Here is a 27043-nt window from a genome sequence, read left to right as displayed (position 1 = left end):
GTGGGAAGAAGCAGCAGTGTGTAACGCATGCTTCTTGATTAGACCGGGGTTCGATCCCGTCACCACCAAATACGGGGATGCGGAAAGATCAGGGAATGATCACCGCATATTCCCGGAGCAATATGGCCTTAGTTGCTAATGCTCCTAAAAACCAAATAACAACAACAAACCTGTTTGACAGTATCAAGAGTGTATTGGGAATATGCCATTTCCAGAATAACATCTCAGACTGGGCGGAGAAGGGTGGTGAATGAATGTGGCCATCTGTCCCGTATTGTTTCAGCCAACCGGAGAGCAACAGTTGCACAAATCACTGCCGATGTCAATGAGAGAGGTGTGAGAAACGTCTCCATCAAGACCATCAGGTGATCATTAGCCATAATAAGTTATGGGAGCCGTCGACCCACCAGAGTCCTATTGCTAACACTATGACACAGGACTCTATGCCTCAACTGGGCAAAAGAACATCGGCACTGGACCTTGGATGATTGGAGACTGGTCTCCTGGTCTGATGAGTCCCGCTTCCAGTTATTTTGAGTGGACGGGAGGATGCATATTTGGCGGAAACTGCACAGAGCTATGCACCCGTCATGTCAACAAGGAACTGTTCAGGCTGGTGGACGGTTGGTAAAGGTCTGGGTCATGTTCAACTGGCACATTTTGGGACCTCTGGTACGTCTAGACGCATCTGTGAATGGTCCAGATTACGTGTCCCTCGTTGCAGACCATCGCATCTCTTCATGATTATTGTGCACCAACAGGGAAATGGACTTTTCCAGCAGGACAATGTGCCTCCCCACACAGCTGTGGTGACTAGAACATGGTTTAAAGAACATTCCACAGATTTTACCACCATGGACCAGACATGAACCCTGTGGATCATCTTTGGGATGCTGTGGAAAGGTCTGTTAGAGCTTTGGATCCTCTACCCAGGAATGCGACGGAATTATGGACAGTAGTGCAGCAAGCATGGATGGAAATACCTGTGGAATCTTTCATGAACTAGTGGACTCAATGCCTTGCTGTGTGACTTCCCTTATCCAGGCAAAAGGTGGGCCTAATAGATAGGTATTCCATGATTTCTGTCCACTCAGTGTACTATATTGCTGAAAAAATGGACAAACTTTTGGAGCGAATGAATGAATGAATGGATGGATGGATGGATGGATGAAATGGGATTTTTTTTTTTTTTTTTGGCATATGCCTCTACTAATGTTAATTCCTATACATTAATGACCAAACTCCAAGAGCTGGACAGCTTGGTCATTAATGTATAGGAATTTTTCTAGTAGGGTTAATGAAGTAATTATTAATAAGGCAGTTGTTTGGATGTCTCTTGAGCACTGCATACAGGTCTGGTGGCCTCACTTTTGGGAAGATGTAGATAAGGGTAGTGAGACTGGTGAGGGGGAACAAAGGTGCATCTTCTCTTAAGAAGAAAAGTTTCAGTTCTGTAAATTGCTGTGTCTGGAGACTAGGAACAAGGTGAGCTGATTGAGGATTTAAATGGATTGAGTAAGTATAATGCTGATGGTAAAAAAGGTAAAAAAAATATCTTTCTCAGATTATACATATGTGGGGACATAAATTCAAATTGAGGAAGGATAGATGTGCAGAATTTTCTTCAGCCAGTGGCTGCTAGATTGTTTGAACAAACTGTTATTGTGGAAGTAGGTAGTTTGATATAAATTCAGAGAACTAGACAAATTATTGGAGGGGATGGACAGGTGATTTGGGAAGTTTTTTTTTTTTTTTTTTTTTCTTCTCCCCTCCTTCTCCTGTGCTTTATAAGCTTGCTTTCTTGCATTCTAATTCTAATATACTTGTAACAATTTCTTTATTCAGAGTTTGGTTGGACTGTTTCATCAAATTTACCTTTATATGCATAGACAAATTTACCTTTATATTTTTCAGTCTACTAATGGCTTTTCTTTATTGTAGTTTGAACCTAGTGTCAGAGACTGTGTTGGTGGCTGCACTTTCCTGTTTTGATCTTCACTTCTTCCTTGACTATCCCACTTGCTCGGAAGGAAGGCATTTTTGTGTAATCAAGTTGTTTGACGACTACTAGACCAATGTAATTTTAAGATCTCCACATGTTAGTCAACCATGATTGTACTGAAATTTTTCCAAGTTTAAGTTGCTGATTTTGGCTACTGGACTGGATGCATACTTTTTTCAGTTATATTAGAGAATTTCTTTGTAGCTTTGCTTCAATGAGTCAATAAATAGCCTCCACTCTGTTTGTTAGTAGAAAATTCCAGAAAAGTTGTTGCAATATATCATTGACCCTTTGGAAAAACGAGGAACCAATTCTTTTTCACAATGTTTATACTATTAAAAGAATGTTCCTGGAGTCATCAGATTCTTGTATTTCAGTCTTAACCCTAAAAGCTCCACAGATCCTTTGGGTAGATTTAAATTTTTCACACTGTGTAGACCACTGTTATTGATTGAAATCTGTAAGCAACACTTGAGTGCCCACATCTTCTGTTATTATTTGAAAACAGTCAGTTTTCAAGATGGTGACACCCTGACTCTTGTGGACCAAATAGAGATGTGATTCATTATTTGGATGGAGGAATAAAAGGAATTTTAACATAAAGGATTTGCATAAGAAGGAATAAAACCTGCTGAGGTTTATTGCATAATATTAGCCAATCATGATAAAGCATGTGTAAGTCAGTGGCAAATCTATGAATGGATGAATAAGAATGGGGTTGAGGATTCACCTGACCCAGGATAAGCACATCATGCCATGATATTAGAAGTCATAGCTGCAATTGAAGAACTTGTATGAAAAAATGTTACGTTACTATAGAAGGAATTACCACGTTGTTCAAGATTAGTGTATAGTTCAGTACATGTGCTCAGTGAATTCCTCTGAATTTAACACCAGAACTGAATGAAGGATTTAATGGGTGCTCAGCACTTCTTAGACAGTCTGAGCATGAAGGAAACACCTTCTTAGAACACATAATGATCCGAGATGAATCCTCAGTACATCATTGCTCACTAGAAAGCAAAATGGTGCTGCACGGGCCAAAGAAAGTTGTGTCCAAGCATCAGCTGGACACAACTTTCTTTGGGATTATGAAGGAGTGATTCAGAAATGTAATCTGGAGAGTGGACAAACATTGATGTGACAAACACTTGTGTTTGAACCAGAAATTAAAAAAAAAAAAAAAAAATATATATATATATATATATATTTTCCATAATAGGTTCCATAATAGTCATAAAGTTTGTTGCTTTATGACTATAAATGTTCCATCACCCCGAAAGCACCTGTTTGTTTATTTTATTTATTTATTTTTTTTTGTATCTTAACTTATAATAAATTTATTAGTTTTCAGAGGAAGCAATAAACTTTATTACTAAGTTTAAGTTGAAAATTTACAGTAATAGCCTAGACACATACTCTGCATATAAGCTGCATTGTTGTAACCTAGGTATAAGTCTAGGTTGGTACATAGGCGCATGCCCATGTGCCAATAGCTATCCTCAGGCAGTCAGCGGCAACAGTATTCAGTGTTCCATCCTGATGAGGCAAAGTGATAGCTTTTCGAACTTTTTATTTCACAATTTATTTTTTACCCCTTTAAATATGAAACAATGAGTGAAAAAAGGAAAAGTAATGAAAGCGGTGGAGCTACTAAACATAAATGGCTTACATTAGAAAAAAAAACTTGATATTATCAAGTGCCATGAAGATGGTGCATCGCATGCTAAAATCCACGTGAAAATGGAATGAATGAAGCACCGGTGCGATTATTCAAAAGAAGGATCAGTATAAAGAGCAGGAAATTTCTACAGCATCTTATATGACAAAGGTGATAACTAAGCAAAGAAGTTCGCTATTGGTTAATATGGAATGTGATTTATTGATATGGATAGAAGATTGTAATCAAACGAGAATTCCTTTGAGTGAAAACATCATTCAAGCGAAAGCCATGAGCCTTTATAACATGCTAAAAGAAAAAGAGGAAAATGAAGAGGAGGAGACTAAAGAAATATTTACAGCCAGTCATGGTTGGTTTTTCCAATTTAAAAACTGTGTCAGGCTTTACAACGTTCGTATCTCAAGTGAAAGTGCAAGTGCAAACAAAGATGCTGCTACAAGGATGAACAAATTTTCAACGTCGGCGACACGGACTGTTCTGGAAAAAAATGCCCGCACAAACTTTTTTAGCTGAAAATGAAAAGGCCCAACCTGGATATAAAGCATCAAAAGATCGTTTAACACTTTTGTTGGGTGGAAATTCATCTGGGGATTTTAAATTAAAGCCTCTACTCATGTTCAGAGCAGAAAACCCAAGAGCTCTAAAGGGTTGCGTAAAAAGCACATTGCCCATAATTTGGCGATCCAATAAGAAAGCATGGATTATAAGAGAATTGTTTACAGAATAGTTAACAAATTATTTTTGTCTCCGATGGTTGAACATTACTGCAAAGATGAAGGGATGGAGTTCAAAATTTTGTTGATTTTAGACAATGCATCAGGCCATCCATCTGAAATTTCTGATCTCAGTGAATATATAAAAATATGCTTTCTTCCACCTAACTCAACGTCTCTCTTACAACCCATAGATCAAGGCATATTGTCTGCGGCGGACTTTTTCCCAAGCGATTAAGCTTCAACAGGAGCGAGATCATCATCTTTACAAACATTTTGGAAAAATTATAACATCAGGAATGCGATCAAAAATATATCTGCATCTTGGCTAGAAATCATTGCCAACAACATGCGTTCTGTTTGGCAGTGTGTTTTGTCCCATTTGGCAAATGGGCGCCTCCGAGGCCAGGTGGGAAGGAGCAACAGTGCGTAGCACACGCTTCTTGATTAGACCGGGGTTCAAGCCCGTCACCACCAAATACGGAGGATGCGGAAAGGTCAGGGAATCACCACCGCATATCCCCGAGCAATATGGCCTTAGTTGCTAATGCTCCTGAAAAAAATCAAATAACAATAACAATTTGGCAAATGATTTCACTGGTTTTGAATTGCAAGTTCAGACAATTGCCAAATACATTGTGAAAATCGAAAAGAATTGGGGGTTCTCGGTGTACAAGTCTTTGTACACTGAAAAAAATTAGCATTAGCATTAGCATTAGTAGAGGCATTTGATGCAAGAAAGCAAGCTTATGCAGCATCAGCCAAAAAAAAAAAAAAAAAAAAACCCACTTCCACTTCACCCCTCTGTTCGTTCAAAATACCTGTCCAGCTGAGCCTTAAACTTATTTAGGCTATCAACCTCCACCACAAGGGATGGCAGTCTGTTCCACCAACCTACCACCCGCTGGCTAAAGGCAAATTTCCACACGTCTATCCTACATCTGTCTTTCCTCAATTTGAATTTATGCCCTCTCAGGTGATTTTTCTGAGCTAGAGGAAGAATCCCATCAGCATTGAGCATGCTTAAACCATTCAAGGCTTTATACACCTCTATCAGATCACCTCGCTGGTGCCTAGTCTCCAGACACTGTAATTTGCAAAACTTAAGCCTTTCTTCGTAAGAGCACCCCTTTGTTCCATTCACTAATCTTGTTGCCCTTCTCTGTACTCGTTCCATCAGCTCTACATCCTTCTTGAAATGAGGCCTCCAGACCTGTATACAGTACTCTAGGTGTGGCCTGACCATTGCCTTATACAATGGAATAATCACCTCCTTATCCCTGCTGGAAAAATTCCTGTATATCATTGACAATACTCCATGAGCTACTCTTGCAGCCCGTCTGCACTGCTCAGAGAACTTCATATCTGCCTGCACAACCACCCCCAAGTCCCTTTCATTCTCTACCACTGCCAGTGTAGTACCACAGAGTTGATACGTTGCTCTGGGGTTGCTGTTTCCCATGTGTAGTACTTTACATTTGTCAATGTTAAACTTCATTTGCCACCTCTCAGCCCACCTGCTCAACCTTTCCAGATCCTGTTGCAGCAGCATAGTGTCAGTAGTGTCCTTGACAACCCTGCCAACCTTTGTATCATCTGCAAACTTGGACATTAAGCTTGATATACCATCATCAATATCATTTATAAATACAGAAAACAATAATGGACCCAACACTGAGCCCTGAGGGACTCCACTAATAACGTTAGTGGAGTCCCTCCCCTGAGTCCAAGGAAGCTCTCATAATTATGGCTAAGGGTTTGCTTACTTCCTTTGCTGCCTCCTTTAATATAACTGGATAGATCCCATCCACCCCGGGTGCCTTTCTTGTGTTTATCTTCAACAGTTTCTCCTCCACTTTACTCCCAGTTATTTCAAGATTCTGTAGCTTACTGCTAGAGTTGAATACACCTCTGGCATTCCCCTCGCTGAATAACTCCTCATGTGTGAATGTCGATGCAAAATATTCATTTAGTTTGTTAGCTACCTGAGCAGGATCATCAACAGTTGACCCATCAATATCAAGTGGACCAATCTGATTCATCCCCTTCCTTCTAGAGTTTACATAAGTAAAGAACTCTTTGCTGTTTTTCTTTGCATCCCTTGCCAAGGATTTCTCGTAATCTGCCTTCGCCTGCCTAACCTCCTTTGTAACTTGGTTGCATATCAACTTGTATCTATCATAGGCTTCTGTGTCATGTGTTAATTTATATGTATCCCATGCATTTTTCTTCTCTGCCATACGCCTCATTAGTTCATCTGACATCCATTTTGGCCTAAACCTTGAACAATATTTCTTAGTTGGTATGTAAAGCCTAGTGGCTTCCAAGATAAGTTCTTTGAATGCTTCCCATTTTGAATTTGCTGTTGGTAACATCATCAGTTGGTCCCACTGTATAGAATTTAAATACTGTCTCAGTCCATCGTAGTCGCCTTTACGGAAGCAATAACCCTTCCCTTTACCCCTAATGGTAGTTACCTCTTTCAGTAAATCCCACTTCAGCACACTGTGATCACTGCCACCTAGTGGTTCATTTATCTTCAGATTCTTAATGCATGAAGAATCACTGCTGATAATCAAATCAAGAGTATTACTCCCTCTAGTTGCCTCCCGAACATGCTGATGTAGAAAACAATCATCCAATAAATCCACAAAAGCCCTGCTAGTGTGTGAGTAACCAGCCCCCAAATTCCAGTCAATATCTGGGAAATTAAAATCTCCCATTATAAGACTCTCTGATTTACTGGCCCACTCTATTTCCCTGTACAGTTCCTTATTATACTCATCAGAGTCATTAGGCTTATAGCACACTCCTACTCTCAATTTTGATCTCCCAATGCTTATGTCACACCAAACTGACTCAACACTGCACTGTCCAGCGATGTCGACTGGCTTCACTTCCTTGGTTTTTATGTGTTTCTTAACTAATAGCATAACCCCTCCCCCCCTTCCTATCCTGTCTATCCTTTCTGTAGACGTTGTATTCCCCAAATTGCAGTTCTGCATCCCTTATATCTGTGTGACACCACGTCTCTGATATCCCAACAATATCTGCCTTTGATGTTTTGAGCAATACCTCAAATTCATCAAATTTATTTACTAAACTCCTAGCATTGGTGTACACGCAAGTATACCTGCACCTGTTTCTATTCTTAGCTACCCTAACACAACCCATGTGTTTACTTGTACCGCAATGGCTCCCAGCAGTCTCTGAAATACCATGCATCTTGTTTTTCAGGCTTCTGCTCATTCTAATAGAAGCAGTGCAAGAATCTCTTTCACCTCTGCCAGTGGCTACTGTCAATCTATTGGTCTTTGTCTCCCCCCAAGCTAGCAGTTTTCCGACCCACCTAACACTGCCTCGATAGCATCAGCAAATATTCTTGCACCCTTTCTATTTAAGTGTATCCCATCCCTGTAGAAGCAATCTCTCCTGTTAACAAGTACAGTCCAGGCTGAAAAAAATTCTACCCCTTGAGCCTTGCACAATCTTTCCAGGGCCGAATTGATCGACAAGGCTCTCATCATATACTCCCTCCTATCGTGTCTGGGCAGAATTGCAGACCCTTTCAAATTCAACCCTAATTCTCGGCTTTTGTTCAACAGTGACCTGTACTTATTAAGTAATTCTGCCGGTCTCCTACTCTTAATATTATTAGTGCCAACGTGTACAACTATATCACCTTTTGTGCCCTTAAAAGATGATATTCACTCTACAACGTCATCAACCTTTGCCCCTGGCAGACATGTCCTGTTCCACCTATCTTTTTTACAAAGCATGTTCCCCGTTTCCCTGACAATAGAGTCACCAACAGTGTATTAAATGTTGGTTAATAAAACCAACTTTATTAAATAAGAGACAACTTCACCAGACTTCATTATTGAAATACCTAAATAAACCGTAAAGCTTTTTTCTCATCTCTCATGATGTTACCTTTTTATTAATAAAATTTTTGCAATATTTTTTATTTCAAATCCTTTTAATTGGCTTATTAAGCTCAAATTGTTTATAGATTTATTATAATTTGTTTATAGACTGTTTCTCTGGTATGCATTCAATTAAAACCCATTATAACCCCAAGGGCTCACATGTGGTGAATATCGGCTTGGCATGCCCAGAGTCCTGAGCTGGATATCATCATTTCTCTCTCTCTCTCTCTCTCTCTCTCTCTCTCTCTCTCTCTCTCTCTCTCTCTCTCTCTCTCTCTCTCAGGGTAACTCAGAATTTTTTGGCTGGTGCAGCAGAAGTCTGAGGCTTCCGTGCACCATATCGTTAATGATGATAATAATAATTATACCTCAATCAGTGGTTTCATATAACACGGAACAATTTTGGTACCAATTATCAGTGCTATGCGGGGTATTGCTGTGTGTGTGTATACATATCATGTTTGTTGTTACATCAGGTGTGTGTGTGCGCACGCACATTGCATTCCTGCAGCATTATCATGCTGCAGGAATGCAATGTGTGAAAAAAGGAAAAGTAATGAAAGTGGTGGAGCTACTAAACATAAATGGCTTACATTAGAAAAAAACTTGATATTATCAAGTGCCATGAAGATGGTGCATTGTACCATCCTAAAATCCGCGTGAAAATGGAATGAATGAAGCACCAGTGCGATTATTCAAAAGAAGGATCAGTATAAAGAGCATATATTCACTTCACACAGTGAACCAGAAACAGGGGTAAGTCAAGTATCATCCCATTGTCCATATTTATTAACTAATTTCCATGTGATTAGCATCTTTTTTTTGCTCTAAGAGACCTCTTAGAGCAAAGAGGTCTCTTAGATCATAAGAGGTAATGACCTCTTAGATCATTACCTCTCATCAGATGAAGAGATCAAGACAATGGTGCATGAATAACTTCAACACCACCAGCACAAAACTTTCCCTTAGAATTCATGCATTTAATTACAATTTATGTAATTAAATGCATGGCATAAATGGAGAAAGCATTGAAGATTGATATGCAAAGTTTCCTTGTTGTTTGTGAAACGCGGCTTTTAATTTTTGCAATTTTCATTTGAATGACCTTTGTAGATCAGTAAAAAAAATGTCCTATTGAGTCTAGCCATGTTACCTTATTTTCTTGGAGAAAAGGCTTTCTTTGTTCAGAATAACTATATTATAGAATAAAGCTTCCTTGAACTAAAGAAATAAAAAAAACTTTATTAAAATATATAAATAAATGTGTACAATTGTATGCATCTAGTAACTTTCAAACAGTATGCATCTAGTAACTTTCAAAATAATGTACTCCTTTATCAACTATGGGAAAACCATTATGGCAAATCATCGTGTGTGTGTGTGTTGATAATCTGGGAAAGCACATTATAACTATTGGCGGGATGTTCAGGAATGTGGTTGGAAGAGGGAGGGAAAGGAATGGTCCTATTCCATGGAAATAATTCCATGAGACACATTTTTACTTGATACTACAATTTTCTGGAATGCATTAATTGCATAACTTGAGGGATGCCTGTATAAAATTAAATTTCTGATCAAGAAGATTATAAATGAAAGAAGTTAGTAATAAAACACATTGTTCCCTTATGAGTGCCTGTCAAAGAGTTTTGAAAATAGTACTGATGTGAATTTAAATTTCATTTTTGTATATGAAATTTGTACTATTTCGTTTAGTTTTCATTGATGAAAATTAAGTAACGCTTAATTTTTGTTTTTCTTTTCTACATCAATTTCCTTATTGCACCTTTTAGAGTTATTGTTAGCTGAAGATCACCTTTCGTATTCATGCATGCACTGCCATTGCCTGAATTCCCTATTTTTATTTTTTTTTATTTAATTACAGTTTATGAGTACAGTCAGTTATATATTTAGTTCTTGAAACTTTTTAATAGGTTCTCATTGAATTTTGAATTGATTAATTCTTTATATACCCTATTTTAATGTAAGTTTATTTTATTTTACTTTATAAAGGAATTTAGTATATCAATAGGTTTATAACTTAGATAACTTGTTTATTGCACAATTGTTCACACGGCCATGCCTCCCTGTTTGTGTTATTTGCCATGTTCGTGCCATCTCCTGTGAATGATGAAAATTGCTGGTATCCCTCTTGAACAAACACGTGCTGCACCTCATCTCTGTTGAATGATCCTGTACCCTGCTTCTGGGGATTGGTTGGGATGGCTGACTCTTCATGGAATGTGGTTGATTGCAGCAGTCTCCCCATGAACACAGCTCTCATCATGCCAGTGTGGAAGACGATGAAGATGGTCACTTGGTGTATCGGCCGGGAGACATTCTTCAGGATCGATGTACTCATCCTTTCGTAACATACCTAATTTATTCACACTGTTCAAAGTAATTTAAAGAGTTTAATGTGAATAATAATAACTTAAATCTTTTATATTAGTAATAAAAAATATCAAGGGCAAAACTTATGTGAATCTAAATTATATATAGAGTTGTTTCTTCTTAATTTTCCACCTTTCCATTTTTATATATAAGTATATAATATATATCTTGTTTATTTCAAAAATTTTTCCATTTAAATATTTTAATGCATTAGTCCAGTTAATGTTTTTCTTAATTAAGCATATTATTCTGGATTAGTTTAAATTTAGTTCTGAACAACCTTTATCAAAAAAAAAAAAAAAAAAAGCTTTACATTTTATTATTTTAAAATTTTAAATTATCTCTTTTTCAGATAAAATTGTTAGCACACTGGGTGAAGGTACTTTTGGCAAAGTTGTCAAGGTTACAGATATTAACAAGTAAGAATTTGTGTGTTTGTTTTATGTTTAAACTTATTTTTTTATTTAATTACAGTTTATGTTGACCTTATTTGTCTGATATTTGATAGATATGCTGTTCTTTATTATTTTTTATTATTTTTAATTTGTAAGTGGAGCCATTTTTTCCAGTTGCCTTTCCCCATGCCTTTCAAATGATAATGTAGAGTTTTCTGTTTTTCATTTCAGTTTACTGTTGATTATGAGTAGCTAGTTATCGAGTTGACATGCGAGTCAATGGTTTGATTTTGATAATATATATAGGTGCTAAAAAGTAAATGTTCATTTGACGGGTGGATGGATTAATTAATAGAGGAAGAAGCCCTGTACAGTGTGGGCTTTGTCAGCTAGGTTCATTGTAGTGATCATATGTATTTTTTCTAGAAGTTTTTCAGAAACAGGCAATTCCAGTTTGTGAGATGAAGAACTGATGGAAGTATGGGGGGGGGGGGGCGGTAACAGAAGAATGATGAAAAACACAGATATAGCTTAAGAAATTAAGCAACAAGGAACTAATTATTTAATTAAAATTCAGCTATTTGCAATGCAGAAAAATTATATTAAAAACTAACTTTTATAAAAAAAAAAAAAAAAAACTTTTTAGAAAAACAACTTTTAGAAAATGTGCAGAGGTATACCCTTCATTTGGAGTTGTGCATTCATTCTTTTCAGTGTGTTTTATGCAACTACGAAGGATACATTATGTTCATCAGCAGTGTGAATGCAGTTCTCATTGTTTGTTTCAGTTTATCTAGAGTATATGTATACAGGTAACCCTTGTATAACACTGTAGTCAGGTTCCTATAAAATGTCGTGTTGTGCGAAACCGTGTTATACGGGACTAAGAAAAAGTACAAAAAAGGGGTTTACGTTCCAAAAGCTAACAAAATACACCATTCTAGATTTTGTGTATCTTCTACACTCTTTAAAAAATCAGTAATCTGAGTTTGCTTTTGCTTGATAAATCTTTGTGAATTTCATCGTATGGAACTAAGCATTTTTGAAGCTCCCTTTTGAACTTTTGGGTCCTTTCATTCAAGAATCTGCATTCAAAAAATAAGATTCTAATTGCTTGGCTAACTTTATGCCTTGCCGTATGCTTTTTAGTGTAAAATTTGGAAGTTTAGAATTTTCATCTGCACTATCATCCTCTAAATTGATTTGGTTTTACCTCTGGGATGCCATGCTTCTTGATTAGACCGGGGTTCGAGCCCGTCACCACCAAATATGGAAGATGTGGAAAGGTCAGGGAATGACCACCGCATATCCCGGAGCAATATGGCCTTAGTTGCTAATGCTCCTAAAAACCAAAACAACCTCTGCTGCCGTTTCCACCAAATCCGCTTCGCCAGTCTCTTTTCTATCAGTAATCATACCTTGTTTTTTTGTTTTATTTTTTTAGGAGCATAGGTGACTAAGTCCATGTTACTCTGTGTGTGTCCTGAGGTCTATTTTCTGTTTTGCTGGACAAAAAACCAGAGATTCCGGGAGAAAAAACCATGTTACCCTTGCCTGGGCCCGACTAACTCAGCCACGTTGTGAAGAAGACCCATAAAAATTCCTCCCGTCATCGAATGGATTTGAACTCGGGTCTTTTCCACTTGGTGTGGGGAGGAGGCCGATTCTATCAACTGTGCTACTCACGAGGGTTTCAATAGTTATATCTTTTTTTTATATAGTTATCTTTTCTTTATATAGTTATTTCGAGGGTACAGCTCTAAAACGGTGTTCGCAGGTCAGCCGTTAGATAGTACACCGGACCAAACCTATTGGTAACTCTATAGGAGGCTTCCGGATCAGCTAGTGTATAATCTTGCTACCTCTACTCTGCCAGATAGTGACTGGAGGGAGTCCAAGTAGTGTGTATGCGGGGAGCATTGTCGAGGCCACGTTATGTCAAGGATCTGGGTATATTCTTACCACATGTATGCCATATCCAAAAATTTCATTACTTCATACAGCATGTCCTACCCACTTTTTCTTACTATTGAATACACCATGAATTGTCAAAATAATAGAGCAAGCTTATCTGCGAAAAGATCTAAACCTCCCAAGGACTTCCTAATTCATTTCACAAATATACGTGGTCTCAATTCCAATCTCAACGATGTCCATTTCCACTTGCAGTCTTCCAAAATCCATGTACTTTTTCTGACTGAATCTCAGTTATCAGTTGATTCAACTACTGCTCATCTCAGATGTCCAAATTATTTGCTGTATGATTCCTTTCGCCTCAAAGGTGGTACTTGTGCATATGTCCGTTCTGATATTCCCTGTCAGAGACTTGGCAATTTGGAATCTCCTCTCTTTGATCTTCTCTGGCTTAAAATCTCTCTACCTCATTGTGTAAAATTCATCTGTTGTCTCTACCGTTCTCCCAACTCCACTAATCACTTGGAGCTCTTTGACTTCCTCTCTTTGCAACTTGACTTTCTCCAGTCCAGCTTTCCTAACAGTGAGGTAATTTTCCTTGGTGATTTTAATGTTCACAACTCCAGCTGGCTTCCGTTTTCTAGTCACACCGACCCAGCAGGTCAAGATGCTGAGGCTTTTGCAATTACTAATGACCTAGCACAGATTGTTCATTTACCTACAAGAATACCGGACAATCCTAATCATACAGCCAATACGCTTGATCTTTTTCTCACAAACAACCCTTCTAAGTACAAGGTTGAAGTGAGAGGTCTTTTAGGCACTTCAGATCACAACATCTTCTCCAATGGAACCTTTATCTCATGGCTATTCCCAACCTCGTATTGTTTGGCATTACAAGAATGCAAAATGGGATGACCTGCGTGACTTCTTTTCTTCTTTTCCTTGGTCTGATTACTGTTTCAAAACTTCTGATGTCAACGTTTGCTCAGATCGTGTCAGTGAAATTATTCTTGCAGGAATGGAATCCTTTATCCCACACTCCACTTTAAAATCTCGTCCTTTATCTAAACCTTGGTTTTCCAATAAATGTGCTAAGGCTGTTCAAGAGAAAAATGTTGCATATTGTAATTGGCTTGTTTCTAATTCTTCAGCTTTATTTTCTGCCTACACCAACGCTCGCAACAATTGTAAAGCAGTTATTAATCAGTCCAAACTAGATTTCGAACAGGCTAAGAGTAGAAAACTTGCTTCTTGCCCTAATGGTAGCCGAGCATTCTGGTCTCTTGCCAAAGCTATGGGCCGTAACTTTTGCCCTTCTCTGCTCCCACCTCTGTCAAAACCAGATGGTTCTGTTGTCACTTCAGCCAAGGATAAAGCTGACCTGCTAGCATCCCATTTTTCTTCGAGCTCATGTATTAATGATCTTGGTAAAACACCTCCCACCATTCCCAACACACTCCATTCAATGTCTCCTGTGGTCTTCCGTCAAAAGGATATCAGAAGGATTTTGATGAATCTTGATGCTAAGAAAGCTCCAGGTCCTGATGGTATTTCTCCACTTGTTCTCAAAACCTGTGCTCCTGAACTTATTCCTATTCTTTGCCGGCTTTTTTCACTTTCTTATTCCAAAGGTGTTTTTCCTTCTGCTTGGAAATTTGCTCATATCCAGCCAGTTCCTAAAAAGGGTGACAGATTCCTCTCATCCAATTATCTTCCCATTGCAGTTACTTCTACTCTTTCTAAAGTAATGGAGAAATCAATTAACCACCAACTCTTAAACTACCTAGAAACCTTCCGTCTGATCAACGATCGCCAGTATGGATTCCGTCAGTGTCGATCCACTGGTGATATTCTGGCTTATGTTACCCATTTATGGACTAATTCAGTGGAAAGGTTCGGTGAAACACAAGTAGTTGCTCTTGACATCTCAAAGGCTTTTGATCGTGTTTGGCATAAAGGTCTTCTAAACAAGCTTCCATCTTATGGTTTGCCAACTGTTTTTAGTAATTAGTTACCCAGTTTTCTCTCTGATCGCTCACTGAGGGTGATGGTAGATGGCTCTCTGTCTTCTAACTTCTCCACTAATGCCGGTGTCCTCCAAGGTTCAGTTCTTTCCCCCACTCTTTTCCTCTTGAATATCAATGACCTTCTTCCATTGACTGGAAATCCTATCCATAGTTTTGCCGATGATAGCACATTGCATTCAACTTTCCATTTTGAGAAACCTTGTCCAGCTGAATCAGCTTCAAGTTCTCGAAAATCTGCTGCGAATTCCTTAAATGCCGATCTTCAGATAATTCTCCAGTGGGGCAAAGACAACTTAGTTGATTTCAACCCTTTTAAAACTCAATCTTGTCTTATATCTCGCAAAAAGGATTCTTCTGCCCTTATGCTTATCTTTAGTGACACTCCGATTTCTAGGCAAAATGATATATCTCTTTTGGGGATTACCCTGACTTCTAATCTCTCTTGGCACAAGCACATTACAAATATTGCTTCCTCTGCATCTAAAAAACTTGGTTTTCTCTTTCACTCCTGGCATTACTTTTCTTCCAAACAGCTGCTCACTCTGTATAAATCGCAAATCCGCCCTGCCATGGAATATTGTTCCCACATCTGGGGTGTGCCCCCAAAACCTCTCTCAGGCTGCCTTGATTCCATTCAGAAGAGGGCAGTTAGGTTAATTAATAACTCATCTCTAACAGAGTCTCTCCACTCGCTTTCTCATAGACGCACTGTTTCTGCTGCATGCCTCTTCTACAGATACTTCCATGGGCACTTCTTCTGAATTGGCTTCTATAATTCCCACTTTCTCTTTCAAAACAGTCCGAACACGTGCCGCCACCAGCCAACATCCATTTACTGTCCAACTTCAAACCCACAGAACCAACTTTTCATCTTCCTCATTTATTCATTCAACTGCCGTTTTCTGGAACAACCTTCCTTCATACATATTTCCTGAAAATTACAATCTACAGAAGTTCAAGTCCAATATCAACAAATATCTTCTTTTGTCTTCTCAACCTCCAACCCAAGCACGGTACTAAGTACTATAGGTTCTAATACCTCTCGTGTTTGGGGTTCTCATAAAAAAAAAAAAAAAAAAAATCTCCAAAACTTTTCCCTCCTACCGACATAGCAAGTCTACTATTGCACAAATTCTGTTTTCTGCCAGTTCGACCATATTTCCTGAATGAACTGACTCTGGCCATACATTTTTCCACATGCATTTAACGTTGACGGTTTTACTTTCAGTGATAAAGCTATGATTCTGATACAGCCCACAATTGAGAAATGTTTCCATGCCTCCATTACTTCAATAGACTTGGAATCTATTTCTTCCAAAATCCATTGAAATGATTTTCTGATATAATGCCTTGATCTATGGCTGAATGAAAGAAGTTGTATTTACCAAGTACTGTACAACTGTGATGGTAGGAACATAACTTCAACGTTTGGATGACTTAAATCTTTTGGATTGCCTGGTGTGCTTTCCAATAGTAATAAAACTTTGAAATCTAGATTTTTCCACAAGTTCCATAGCACAGAATGTAACACGGGGATTTCCCAAAAAAATAAAATACAGGGATTTCTTAACAGATAAAATACAGGGATTTCTTAACAAATAAAATACAGGGATTTCTTTAGGGGTAGAATTTTTTTCAGCCTGGACTGTACTTGTTAACAGGAGAGATTGCTTCTACAGGGATGGGATACACTTAAATAGAAAGGGTGCAAGAATATTTGCTGATGCTATCGAGGCAGTGTTAGGTGGGTCGGAAAACTGCTAGCTTCGGGGGAGACGAAGACCAATAGATTGACAGTAGCCACTGGCAGAGGTGAAAGAGATTCTTGCACTGCTTCTATTAGAATGAGCAGAAGCCTGAAAAACAAGATGCATGGTATTTCAGAGACTGCTGGGAGCCATTGTGGTACAAGTAAACACATGGGTTGTGTTAGGGTAGCTAAGAATAGAAACAGGTGCAGGTATACTTGCGTGTACACCAATGCTAGGAGTTTAGTAAATAAATTTGATGAATTTGAGGTATTGCTCAAAACATCGAAGGCAGATATTGTTGGGATATCAGAGACGTGGTGTCACACAGATATAAGGGATGCAGAACTGCAATTTGGGGACAACGTCTACAGAAAGGATAGACAGGATAGGAAGGGAGGAGGGGTTATGTTATTAGTTAAGAAACACATAAAAACCAAGGAAGTGAAGCCAGTCGACATCGCTGGACAGTGCAGTGTGGAGTCAGTTTGGTGTGACATAAACATTGGGAGATCAAAATTGAGAGTAGGAGTGTGCTATAGGCCTAATGACTCTGATGAGTATAATAAGGAACTGTACAGGGAAATAGAGTGGGCCAGTAAATCAGAGTGTCTTATAATGGGAGATTTTAATTTCCCAGATATTGACTGGAATTTGGGGGCTGGTTACTCACACACTAGCAAGGCTTTTGTGGATTTATTGGATGATTGTTTTCTACATCAGCATGTTCGGGAGGCAACTAGAGGGAGTAATACTCTTGATTTGATTATCAGCAGTGATTCTTCATGCATTAAGAATCTGCAGATAAATGAACCACTAGGTGGCAGTGATCACAGTGTGCTGAAGTGGGATTTACTCAAAGAGGTAACTACCATTAGGGGTAAAGGGAAGGGTTATTGCTTCCATAAAGGCGACTACGATGGACTGAGACAGTATTTAAATTCTATACAGTGGGACCAACTGATGATGTTACCAACAGCAAATTCAAAATGGGAAGCATTCAAAGAACTTATCTTGGAAGCTACTAGGCTTTACATACCAACTAAGAAATATTGTTCAAGGTTTAGGCCAAAATGGATGTCAGATGAACTAATGAGGCATATGGCAGAGAAGAAAAATGCATGGGATACATACAAATTAACACATGACACAGAAGCCTATGATAGATACAAGTTGATATGCAACCAAGTTACAAAGGAGGTTAGGCAGGCGAAGGCAGATTACGAGAAATCCTTGGCAAGGGATGCAAAGAAAAACAGCAAAGAGTTCTTTACTTATGTAAACTCTAGAAGGAAGGGGATGAATCAGATTGGTCCACTTGAAATTGATGGGTCAAGTGTTGATGATCCTGCTCAGGTAGCTAACAAACTAAATGAATATTTTGCATCGACATTCACACATGAGGAGTTATTCAGCGAGGGGAATGCCAGAGGTGTATTCAACTCTAGCAGTAAGCTACAGAATCTTGAAATAACTGGGAGTAAAGTGGAGGAGAAACTGTTGAAGATAAACACAAGAAAGGCACCCGGGGTGGATGGGATCTATCCAGTTATATTAAAGGAGGCAGCAAAGGAAGTAAGCAAACCCTTAGCCATAATTATGAGAGCTTCCTTGGACTCAGGGGAGGTACCCATAGACTGGAAATGTGCAAATGTGACCCCAATTCACAAAGGAGGATCAAAGGCTGACACAAGTAATTATAGACCTGTGAGCTTAACTTCTGTTCCAGGAAAATTAATGGAGGCACTGGTTAAAGAAGCACTGCAGGATCATTTAGACAAGACTTCAGTTATAGCTCAGACACAGCATGGTTTTGTTAAGGGGAAGTCTTGCCTGACCAACTTGATTGGATACTATGATGCAGTCACAAAAGAACTGGATGCAGGGAATAACTTTGATATTATATACTTGGATCTTAGAAAGGCTTTTGATACTGTTGCACATGGAAGACTGCTACACAAATTGGAGCAGTGTGACATTGGAGGCAAATTGCTGCTATGGATAAAGGGGTGGTTGAGGGGGAGAAGACAGAGAGTGGTAATCAATGGACACTGCTCATCGTGGACTAATGTTATTAATGGAGTCCCTCAGGGCTCAGTGTTGGGTCCATTATTGTTTTCTGTATTTATAAATGATATTGATGATGGTATATTGGGCTTAATGTCCAAGTTTGCAGACGATACAAAGGTTGGCAGGGTTGTCAAGGACACTACTGACACTATGCTGCTGCAACAGGATCTGGAAAGGTTGAGCAGATGGGCTGAGAGGTGGCAAATGAAGTTTAACATTGATAAATGTAAAGTACTACACATGGGAAACAGCAACCCCAGAGCAACGTATCAACTCTGTGGTACTACACTGACAGTGGAAGAGAATGAAAGGGACTTGGGGGTGGTTGTGCAGGCAGATATGAAGTTCTCTGAGCAGTGCAGATGGGCTGCAAGAGTAGCTCATGGAGTATTGTCAATGATATACAGGAATTTTTCCAGCAGGGATAAGGAAGTGATTATTCCCTTGTATAAGGTGATGGTCAGGCCACACCTAGAGTACTGTATACAGGTCTGGAGACCTCATTTCAAGAAGGATGTAGAGCTGCTGGAACGAGTACAGAGAAGGGCAACAAGATTAGTGAATGGAACAAAGGGGTGCTCTTACGAAGAAAGGCTTAAGTTTTGGAAATTACAGTGTCTGGAGACTAGGCACCAGCGAGGTGATCTGATAGAGGTGTACAAAGCCTTGAATGGTTTAAGCATGCTCAATGCTGATGGGATTCTTCCTCTAGCTCAAAAAAATCACCTGAGAGGGCATAAATTCAAATTGAGGAAAGACAGATGTAGAATAGATGTGCGGAAATTTGCCTTTAGCCAGCGGGTGGTTGGTTGGTGGAACAGACTTCCATCCCTTGTGGTGGAGGTTGATAGCCTACATAAGTTTAAGGCTCAGCTGGACAGGTATTTTGAACGAACAGAGGGGTGAAGTGGAAGTGGGTTTTTTTTTTTTTTTTTGGCTGATGCTGCATAAGCTTGCTTTCTTCCATCAAATGCCTCTACTAATGCTAATGCTAACAGTTTTTTTTTTTCTTTTGACTAGCATCTCAACAGCGGTGATTCAAAAAGAGTATAAATGTTGAAAAATTACATCCAACATAATAATAGTAGGGTTTTCCCCACACAAAAGCTCAAAAATACCCTTTTATGCAAGGTTTACCGAAATTCTCTAACCGTGTGAAGTACCGTGTTAGAGCGAAACCGTGTTGTAGAAGTACCATGTTATACAGGGGTTGCCTGTATATTATTTGCATATGCCTTATTCTTGACTGCATTTGAATATAATGTTTCAAAGTAACCTCCCACAGTATTTTTATGAAAAATCCATGTAATGAATTTCACTAATAAATGCTGTATCATCCTCAAAAATCATTGCTGTTACAATGAAATTGCCTTCTATCAAAAAAGTTTCTCACTAGATATTCAGACCTGCTGTTTGACAGTCAAAGAGAGCAGACGTGTTTTTAGTTGGCTCAAGCAGATTAATTGAAGGGGATTAATATCAAGTGTCTGGTAGACAAAATTTTTGTTTAAATTTAATATCTGTAATTTTTAAATCTTATTTCACAATTCTTTTTTTTTTATTATTTCTGAAATTAATTTATTTGTACAATAATTTGTAAATTTAATTCTTAACTTTTCTTTAGTATTTTTTGCTATGTTAAATTCTTTGTTAAAGCGGTGGCTTAATTTTAACTTCACTAGTGGATAACAGTTTAATTTATCTAATGCTTTGTTAATTTAAATTCTGTTATACAGCCGAAGCTCTTTATAGCAACCCTCTTTTTAATGTCCCAACACGGTATAATGTACTACGTGGTTGGTCTGGGCCAATTTCTCATTAACCTAATGCTATTTTACATTAAGTATAACAACCTTGAAAATAAAAAGATTTCTCTATAATGACCATAAATTTCTACCTCTTAATCAGAATTTTCACTTTCTTATTACAATATTCACATTTAAAAATGACAGAATGCTTCAAATATATTGAGTAATTGCAGCTGAACCGTGATAAATCATTTTTTAAGATTTCCCACGCTTTTTTCTCGCAGTGTGGTAATCAAATAAACATCAGCTAGAAGTCAGTTACAGTGTATTTTTATTGGTATGGCTTCAAGAAAGCAGATAGCTTTGCCAATCGCAGAAAATGAGGATTTTGCAAGCTGTAGATAAGCGTTTCCCAAACTGTGTTCCGTGAAAAATCGTAATTAATAATTAGAAAAATAAAATAAATAAATTTTGCATATTTGTAGTGTACACCACTTTTGTATCATTATAATTTTTAACATTATTTTATTTATTTTTTTTTCGGTTATTAATATATTGGCATAGACCAATAATCAAATAAACCATGGAACACCTTATTTTTAGTGGGCTTTTGCATAGAGAAGTATGCGTAGAGGTAATGACATCTACGAAAAGTAGCCATGTAGTGATCTGATATGCCATTCGTGTGCGATTTAGCCTGGAGTACACTGGTTGAAGGAGAGAGGAAAGTGAACTTTGTATAAATATTTTTTGATAATTATCAGTATTTCAAAACATTATTATCAAAATAAGTGACCATGGATTTGTGGTTGAAAAAAGGAACTTTAAAATGAGAAGCAAGTACAGTGAAACTTCTCCTAACGGACACCTCTCTTTAATGGACATTTTCAAATTCCCCAACTCTCCTCTATTGGTTTTAACATGTTTTCAGCTTCTGTCTAGCGGACATTCTCTGTAACGGACGCGGACAGGCAATCTCCACTGTTTCGTTTAGATTAGCACTTAATTTGATCCCCCAATAACGGACAGCGGGCGAGCTCACGGCCCTTTTTCTAGGAACGTTTCTTCCATGTATTGCCTCAATCATGTGTTTATTTTCTATTTCCGATTCTCTGAATTTTATCAAGGTTTAAGGCACGTGTAAAACTTCTGTTTTACACGTGCAGAGGGGGGATTTGGTTGGTGCAGGGGGGGATTTGGTTGGCCTTTCGTCTTTTGAGTTTCAGTTTTGTGAAGTGTACAATGTCTTCTCGTAAACATTTAACTTTAAAAGATAAAGTCGAACTCATTAATGCGTATGATTGGCAAAAACATAGTGTTCGCAATCTCGCTGCAAAATTCAAAATCGGGAAAACGCAGGTAAGCGATATCCTAAAGAAAAAAAATTAACTGCACAAACAATTTTGGCAACACGTAAATGATCAGGTTCAAAAATCATTCCCAAAAACTGTTGGACTTCAAATTTGTCGTGCATGTGCTAAAAAAATTCCCATTAATAGGCCTATTATTAGGGAAAAGGCTTTGGAGGTTGCGAAATCTATGGGAGTAAATGAGTTCAAAGCTTCTGTGGGATGGCTAGACAAGTTCAAAACTCGGCATAAAATTTCTTGGAAAACTGTAAGTGGTGAAGGTGGATCTGTTGATACTGGGGTTGTAACAGAGTGGACCGTCAAATTGGAAGATTTATGTCGTGATTTTGAAGCTAAGGATATTTACAACTGTGACGGAACAGGGTTGTTTTTTAAAGCTCTTCCTGAAAAAACAATGAGTCTAAAAAACGAAAAGTGCCAGGGCGGAAAAATTTCTAAGGAAGGCTTGACTGTACTGTTGTGTACAAATATGCTGGGAGACTTTAAACAACCTTTTGTTATAGGAAAACTACAAAATCCTCGTTGTTTCAAGGGCATAAAGTTGAATCTTTTGAATGTTGACTGGAAGTCTAAAAAAAAAGCATGGATGACACGAGATAGCATGAGCGAATGGATAAGTCACTTTAACCAAAACATGATTCGTCAAAGCAGAAAAATTATTCTTTTCATGGATAATGCTGCATCTCACCCGCACATTGAATTGTCCAACATTCAAATCGTTTTTCTCCCACCAAACACATCTGCAGAGTGTCAGCCCTTGGATCAAGGGATAATAAAAAATTTTAAACTTCACTACAGAAAACGTATTTTAAGACATCTCATTGCAAACATAACAGCGTAACATGTGCGAGTGACCTTGCAAAGAAAATCAGCATCCTAGATGCGATTCAATGGATTTCCTCTTCAGTAAACGCAATTAGAAAACAAACTGTCGTGAACTGTTTTGTAAAGTCTGGCTTCTCAAACGCAAAAATTGAAGTTGTGAACAGCAACGTGGAACACCAAGAAGAACAAGAACTTCAACATCTATTGATAATGTCGCTACAAGTGACCCTGGCTACAAAGATATAGACTCAAACCTCACTACAGAAGATGGTGCTCTAGATATCAACGACATTATCATCGATATTTTTCAAGAAGTTCCTCATGAGGACGAAGAAATGGAAGGAGGTCATTCTGTTGAAGAACATATTAACAACGAACCACCGATGAAAATAGAAGAAGCGCTCATACAAATCAATCGTTTAGAAATGTTTTTCACCGCTGAAGAAGAACTGAAGGACTTTCGATGGTTTCTTCACTCCAACCAAATGTTGAAAACAAAATTATCAGCCGGAACAAGGTGCAGAAGAAAATAAGTGATTACTGTATGTATTTTTCTTAAGATAAAGTCATAATATGCATAGCACAATTGTATGTATATTATTTACAAAAATGTTGTGCAAAATCTGTATATAATTTAATTTTACATTAAACGTTTAACGATTTTTATTTATCTCTTGTGTATGTAATTGTATATTATTTACAAAAATATTGTTCAAAATCTGTATATGTTTTAATTTAATTTTACATTAAACGTTTAACGATTTTTCTTTCTTCCTTTTTTTTTTCTCCCTTCTTGTTAGCGGACACTTCTCTCTAACGGACAAATTTTCGTTCCCCATGGCTGTCCGTTAAAGGGAAGTTTCACTGTACTTCTAGTAGTGCAACTATGGTCCACGATAACAAACACAATATTATCACACTTCAGAGTGAGGATGAACAATTTCAGCTTTTTTTTTCCTAAAAATCCGAAGTGAAAAAACAGGAACCAACTAATAAAAGACCAAAATGAAAGTATGATGACAGTTATTTGAATTTCAGCTTTACATGTGTTGGAAATAGAGATGCTCCTGATGCATAGCGTGTCGTATGTAATAAAATATTAGCAAACAGTTCTTTGGCTCCTGCTAAACTTGTGTTTTGTAAGTGTTCTATAAATATATGTGTTCCGTAAATATATTGTGAGATGAAAAGTGTTCCGTGACTAAAAAAGTTTGGGAACTGCTGCTGTAGATAATGGTATGCATTCTAAGACTGACATCGCCAAACAGTTCCACATTACTAAGAGTAATGTGTAACACGGTAGTTTGGTTCCTACGAAATCTCGTGTAATGCGAAACCATGTTATATGGGACTAAGAACCAGTACAAAAGGGGTGGGGGGGGGTTATGTTCCTAAAGCTAACAAAAATACGGCTTTTTTTATTTTTTTTTTATAACTATCGGAAACTTGATTTTTATACTAGTAATAACTTAATATTTTAACTTTATTTTTTATATTAGTAATAACTGAACAAACATCTTACCTTACAAACTGTGATACTTGTATGTGAGATAATCTACATTCGTTTAATTTCCTTCCTCTTTGTTGCTGCTAAGCACATTCTCTTCTACAGCATCTAGATTTCGTGTACCTTCTGCTCTCTTTCAAAGTCACAATTTTTTATAGTCCCAAACAAGCGCAAATTCAATAGCACAGAATCTAACCCAGGGATCTCCCAACAAAATACAGTGGACCCCACTTTAAATGATACAAGAAAATCAGAAGAATATTAGCATTAGCGTTAGTAGAGGCATTTGATGCAAGAAAGCAAGCTTATGCAGCATCACCCAAAAAAAAAAAAATTTAATAAAAAATAACCACTTCCACTTCACCCCTCTGTTCGTTCAAAATACCTGTCCAGCTGAGCCTTAAACTTATTTAGGCTATCAACTTCCACGGCAAGGGATGGAAGTCTGTTCCACCAACCAACCACCCGCTGGCTAAAAGCAAATTTCCACACGTCTATCCTACATCTGTCTTTCCTCAGTTTGAATTTATGCCCTCTCGGGTGATTATTCTGAGCAAGAGGAAGAATCCCATCAGCATTGAGCATGCTCAAACCATTCAAGGCTTTATACACCTCTATCAGATCACCTCGCTGGTGCCTAGTCTCCAGAAACTGTAACTTGCAAAACTTAAGCCTTTCTTTGTAAGAGCACCCCTTTGTTCCATTCACTAATCTTGTTGCCCTTCTCTGTACTCGTTCCAGCAGCTCTACATCCTTCTTGAAATGAGACCTCCAGGCCTGTATACAGTACTCTAGGTGTGGCCTGACCATTGCCTTATACAAGGGAATAATCACCTCCTTATCCCTGCTAGAAAAAATTCCTATATATCATTGTGAATACACCATGAGCTACTCTTGCAGCCCGTCTGCACTGCTCAGAAAACTTCATATCTGCCTGCACAACCACCCCCAGGTCCCTTTCATTCTCTACCACTCAGTATAGTACCACAGAGTTGATACGTTGCACTGGGGATTGCTGTTTCCCATATGTAGTACTTTACATTTGTCAATGTTAAACTTCATTTGCCACCTCTCAGCCCATCTGCTCAACCTTTCCAGATCCTGTTGCAGCAGCATAGCGTCAGTAGTGTCCTTGACAACCCTGCCAACCTTCGTATATCGTCTGCAAACGTGGACATTAAGCTTGATATACCATCATCAATATCATTTATAAATACAGAAAACAATAATGGACCCAATACTGAACCCTGAGGGATTCCACTAATAACATTAGTTCACGATGAGCAGTGTCCATTGATTACTATTCTCTGTCTTCTCCCCCTCAACTACCCCTTTATCCATAGCAGCAATTTTCCTCCAATGCCACACTGCTCCAATTTGTGCAGCAGCCTTCCATGTGCAACAGTATCAAAAGCCTTTCTAAGATCCAAGTATATAATATCAAAGTTATTCCCTGCATCCAGTTCTTTTGTGACTGCATCATAGTATCCAATCAGATTGGTCAGGCAAGACTTCCCCTTAACAAAACCATGCTGTGTCCGAGCTATAACTGAAGTCTTGTCTAGATGATCCTGCAGTGCTACTTTAACCAGTGCCTCCATTAATTTTCTGGGAACAGAAGTTAAACTCACAGGTCTATAATTACTTGTCAGCCTTTGATCCTCCTTTGTGAATTGGGGTCACATTTGCACATCTCCAGTCTATGGGTACTTCCACTAAGTCCAAGGAAGCTCTCATAATTATGGCTAAGGGTTTGCTTATTTCCTTTGCTGCCTCCTTTAATATAACTGGATAGATCCCATCCACCCCAGGTGCCTTTCTTGTGTTTAACTTCAACAATTTCTCCTCCACTTTACTCTCAGTTATTACAAGATTCTCTAGCTTACTGCCACAGTTGAATACACCTCTGGCATTCCACTCGCTGAATAACTCCTCATGTGTGAATGTCGATGCAAAATATTCATTTAGTTTCTTAGCTAACTGAGCAGGATCATCAACAGTTGACCCATCGATATCAAGTGGACCAATCTGATTCATCCCCTTCCTTCTAGAGTTTACATAAGTAAAGAACTCTTTGCTGTTTTTATTTGCATCCCTTGCCAAAGATTTCTCGTAATCTGCCTTCGCCTGCCTAACCTCCTTTGTAACTTGGTTACAGATCAACTTGTATCTATCATAGGCTTCTGTGTCACGTGTTAATTTGTATGTATCCCATGCATTTTTCTTCACTGCCATATGTCTCATTAGTTCATCTGACATCCATTTAGGTCTAAAAATTGAACAATATTTCTTAGTTGGTATGTAAAGCCTAGAAGCTTCCAAGATAAGTTCTTTGAATGCTTCCCATTTTGAATTTGCTGTTGGTAACATCATCAGTTGGTCCCACTGTATAGAATTTAAATACTGCCTCAGTCCATCGTAGTCGCCTTTACGAAAGCAATAACCCTTCCCTTTACCCCTAATGGTAGTTACCTCTTTGAGTAAATCCCACTTCAGCACACTGTGATCACTGCCACCTAGTGGTTCATTTATCTGCAGATTCTTAATGCATGAAGAATCACTACTGATAATCAAATCAAGAGTATTACTCCCTCTAGTTGCCTCCCGAACATGCTGATGTAGAAAACAATCATCCAGTAAATCCACAAAAGCCTTGCTTGTGTGTGAGTGACCAGCCCCCAAATTCCAGTCAATATCTGGGAAATTAAAATCCCGCATTA

General features: G+C 38.3%; 1 protein-coding gene across 1 annotated transcript in view; it reads left to right on the top strand.

The window, feature by feature from the left end:
* LOC150077659 (dual specificity protein kinase CLK2-like) overlaps nucleotides 1-27043 on the top strand; it is a 377713-nt gene that overhangs the window by 233272 nt on the left and 117398 nt on the right. Inside the window, exons 4-5 of the mRNA XM_090384751.1 lie at nucleotides 10580-10676; nucleotides 11069-11135. Of these exons, the coding sequence (XP_090240877.1) occupies nucleotides 10580-10676; nucleotides 11069-11135 (164 nt within the window). The remainder of the gene's footprint in view (nucleotides 1-10579; nucleotides 10677-11068; nucleotides 11136-27043) is intronic.

Source organism: Mastigoproctus giganteus, chromosome 11, assembly GCF_048544385.1.
Source record: "Mastigoproctus giganteus isolate SK-2022 chromosome 11, ASM4854438v1, whole genome shotgun sequence".
NCBI classification, from domain to species: Eukaryota; Metazoa; Arthropoda; class Arachnida; order Uropygi; family Thelyphonidae; genus Mastigoproctus; species Mastigoproctus giganteus.
Note: the sequence above shows the minus strand (reverse complement) of the source record. Positions and strands in the feature narration are given on the sequence as shown.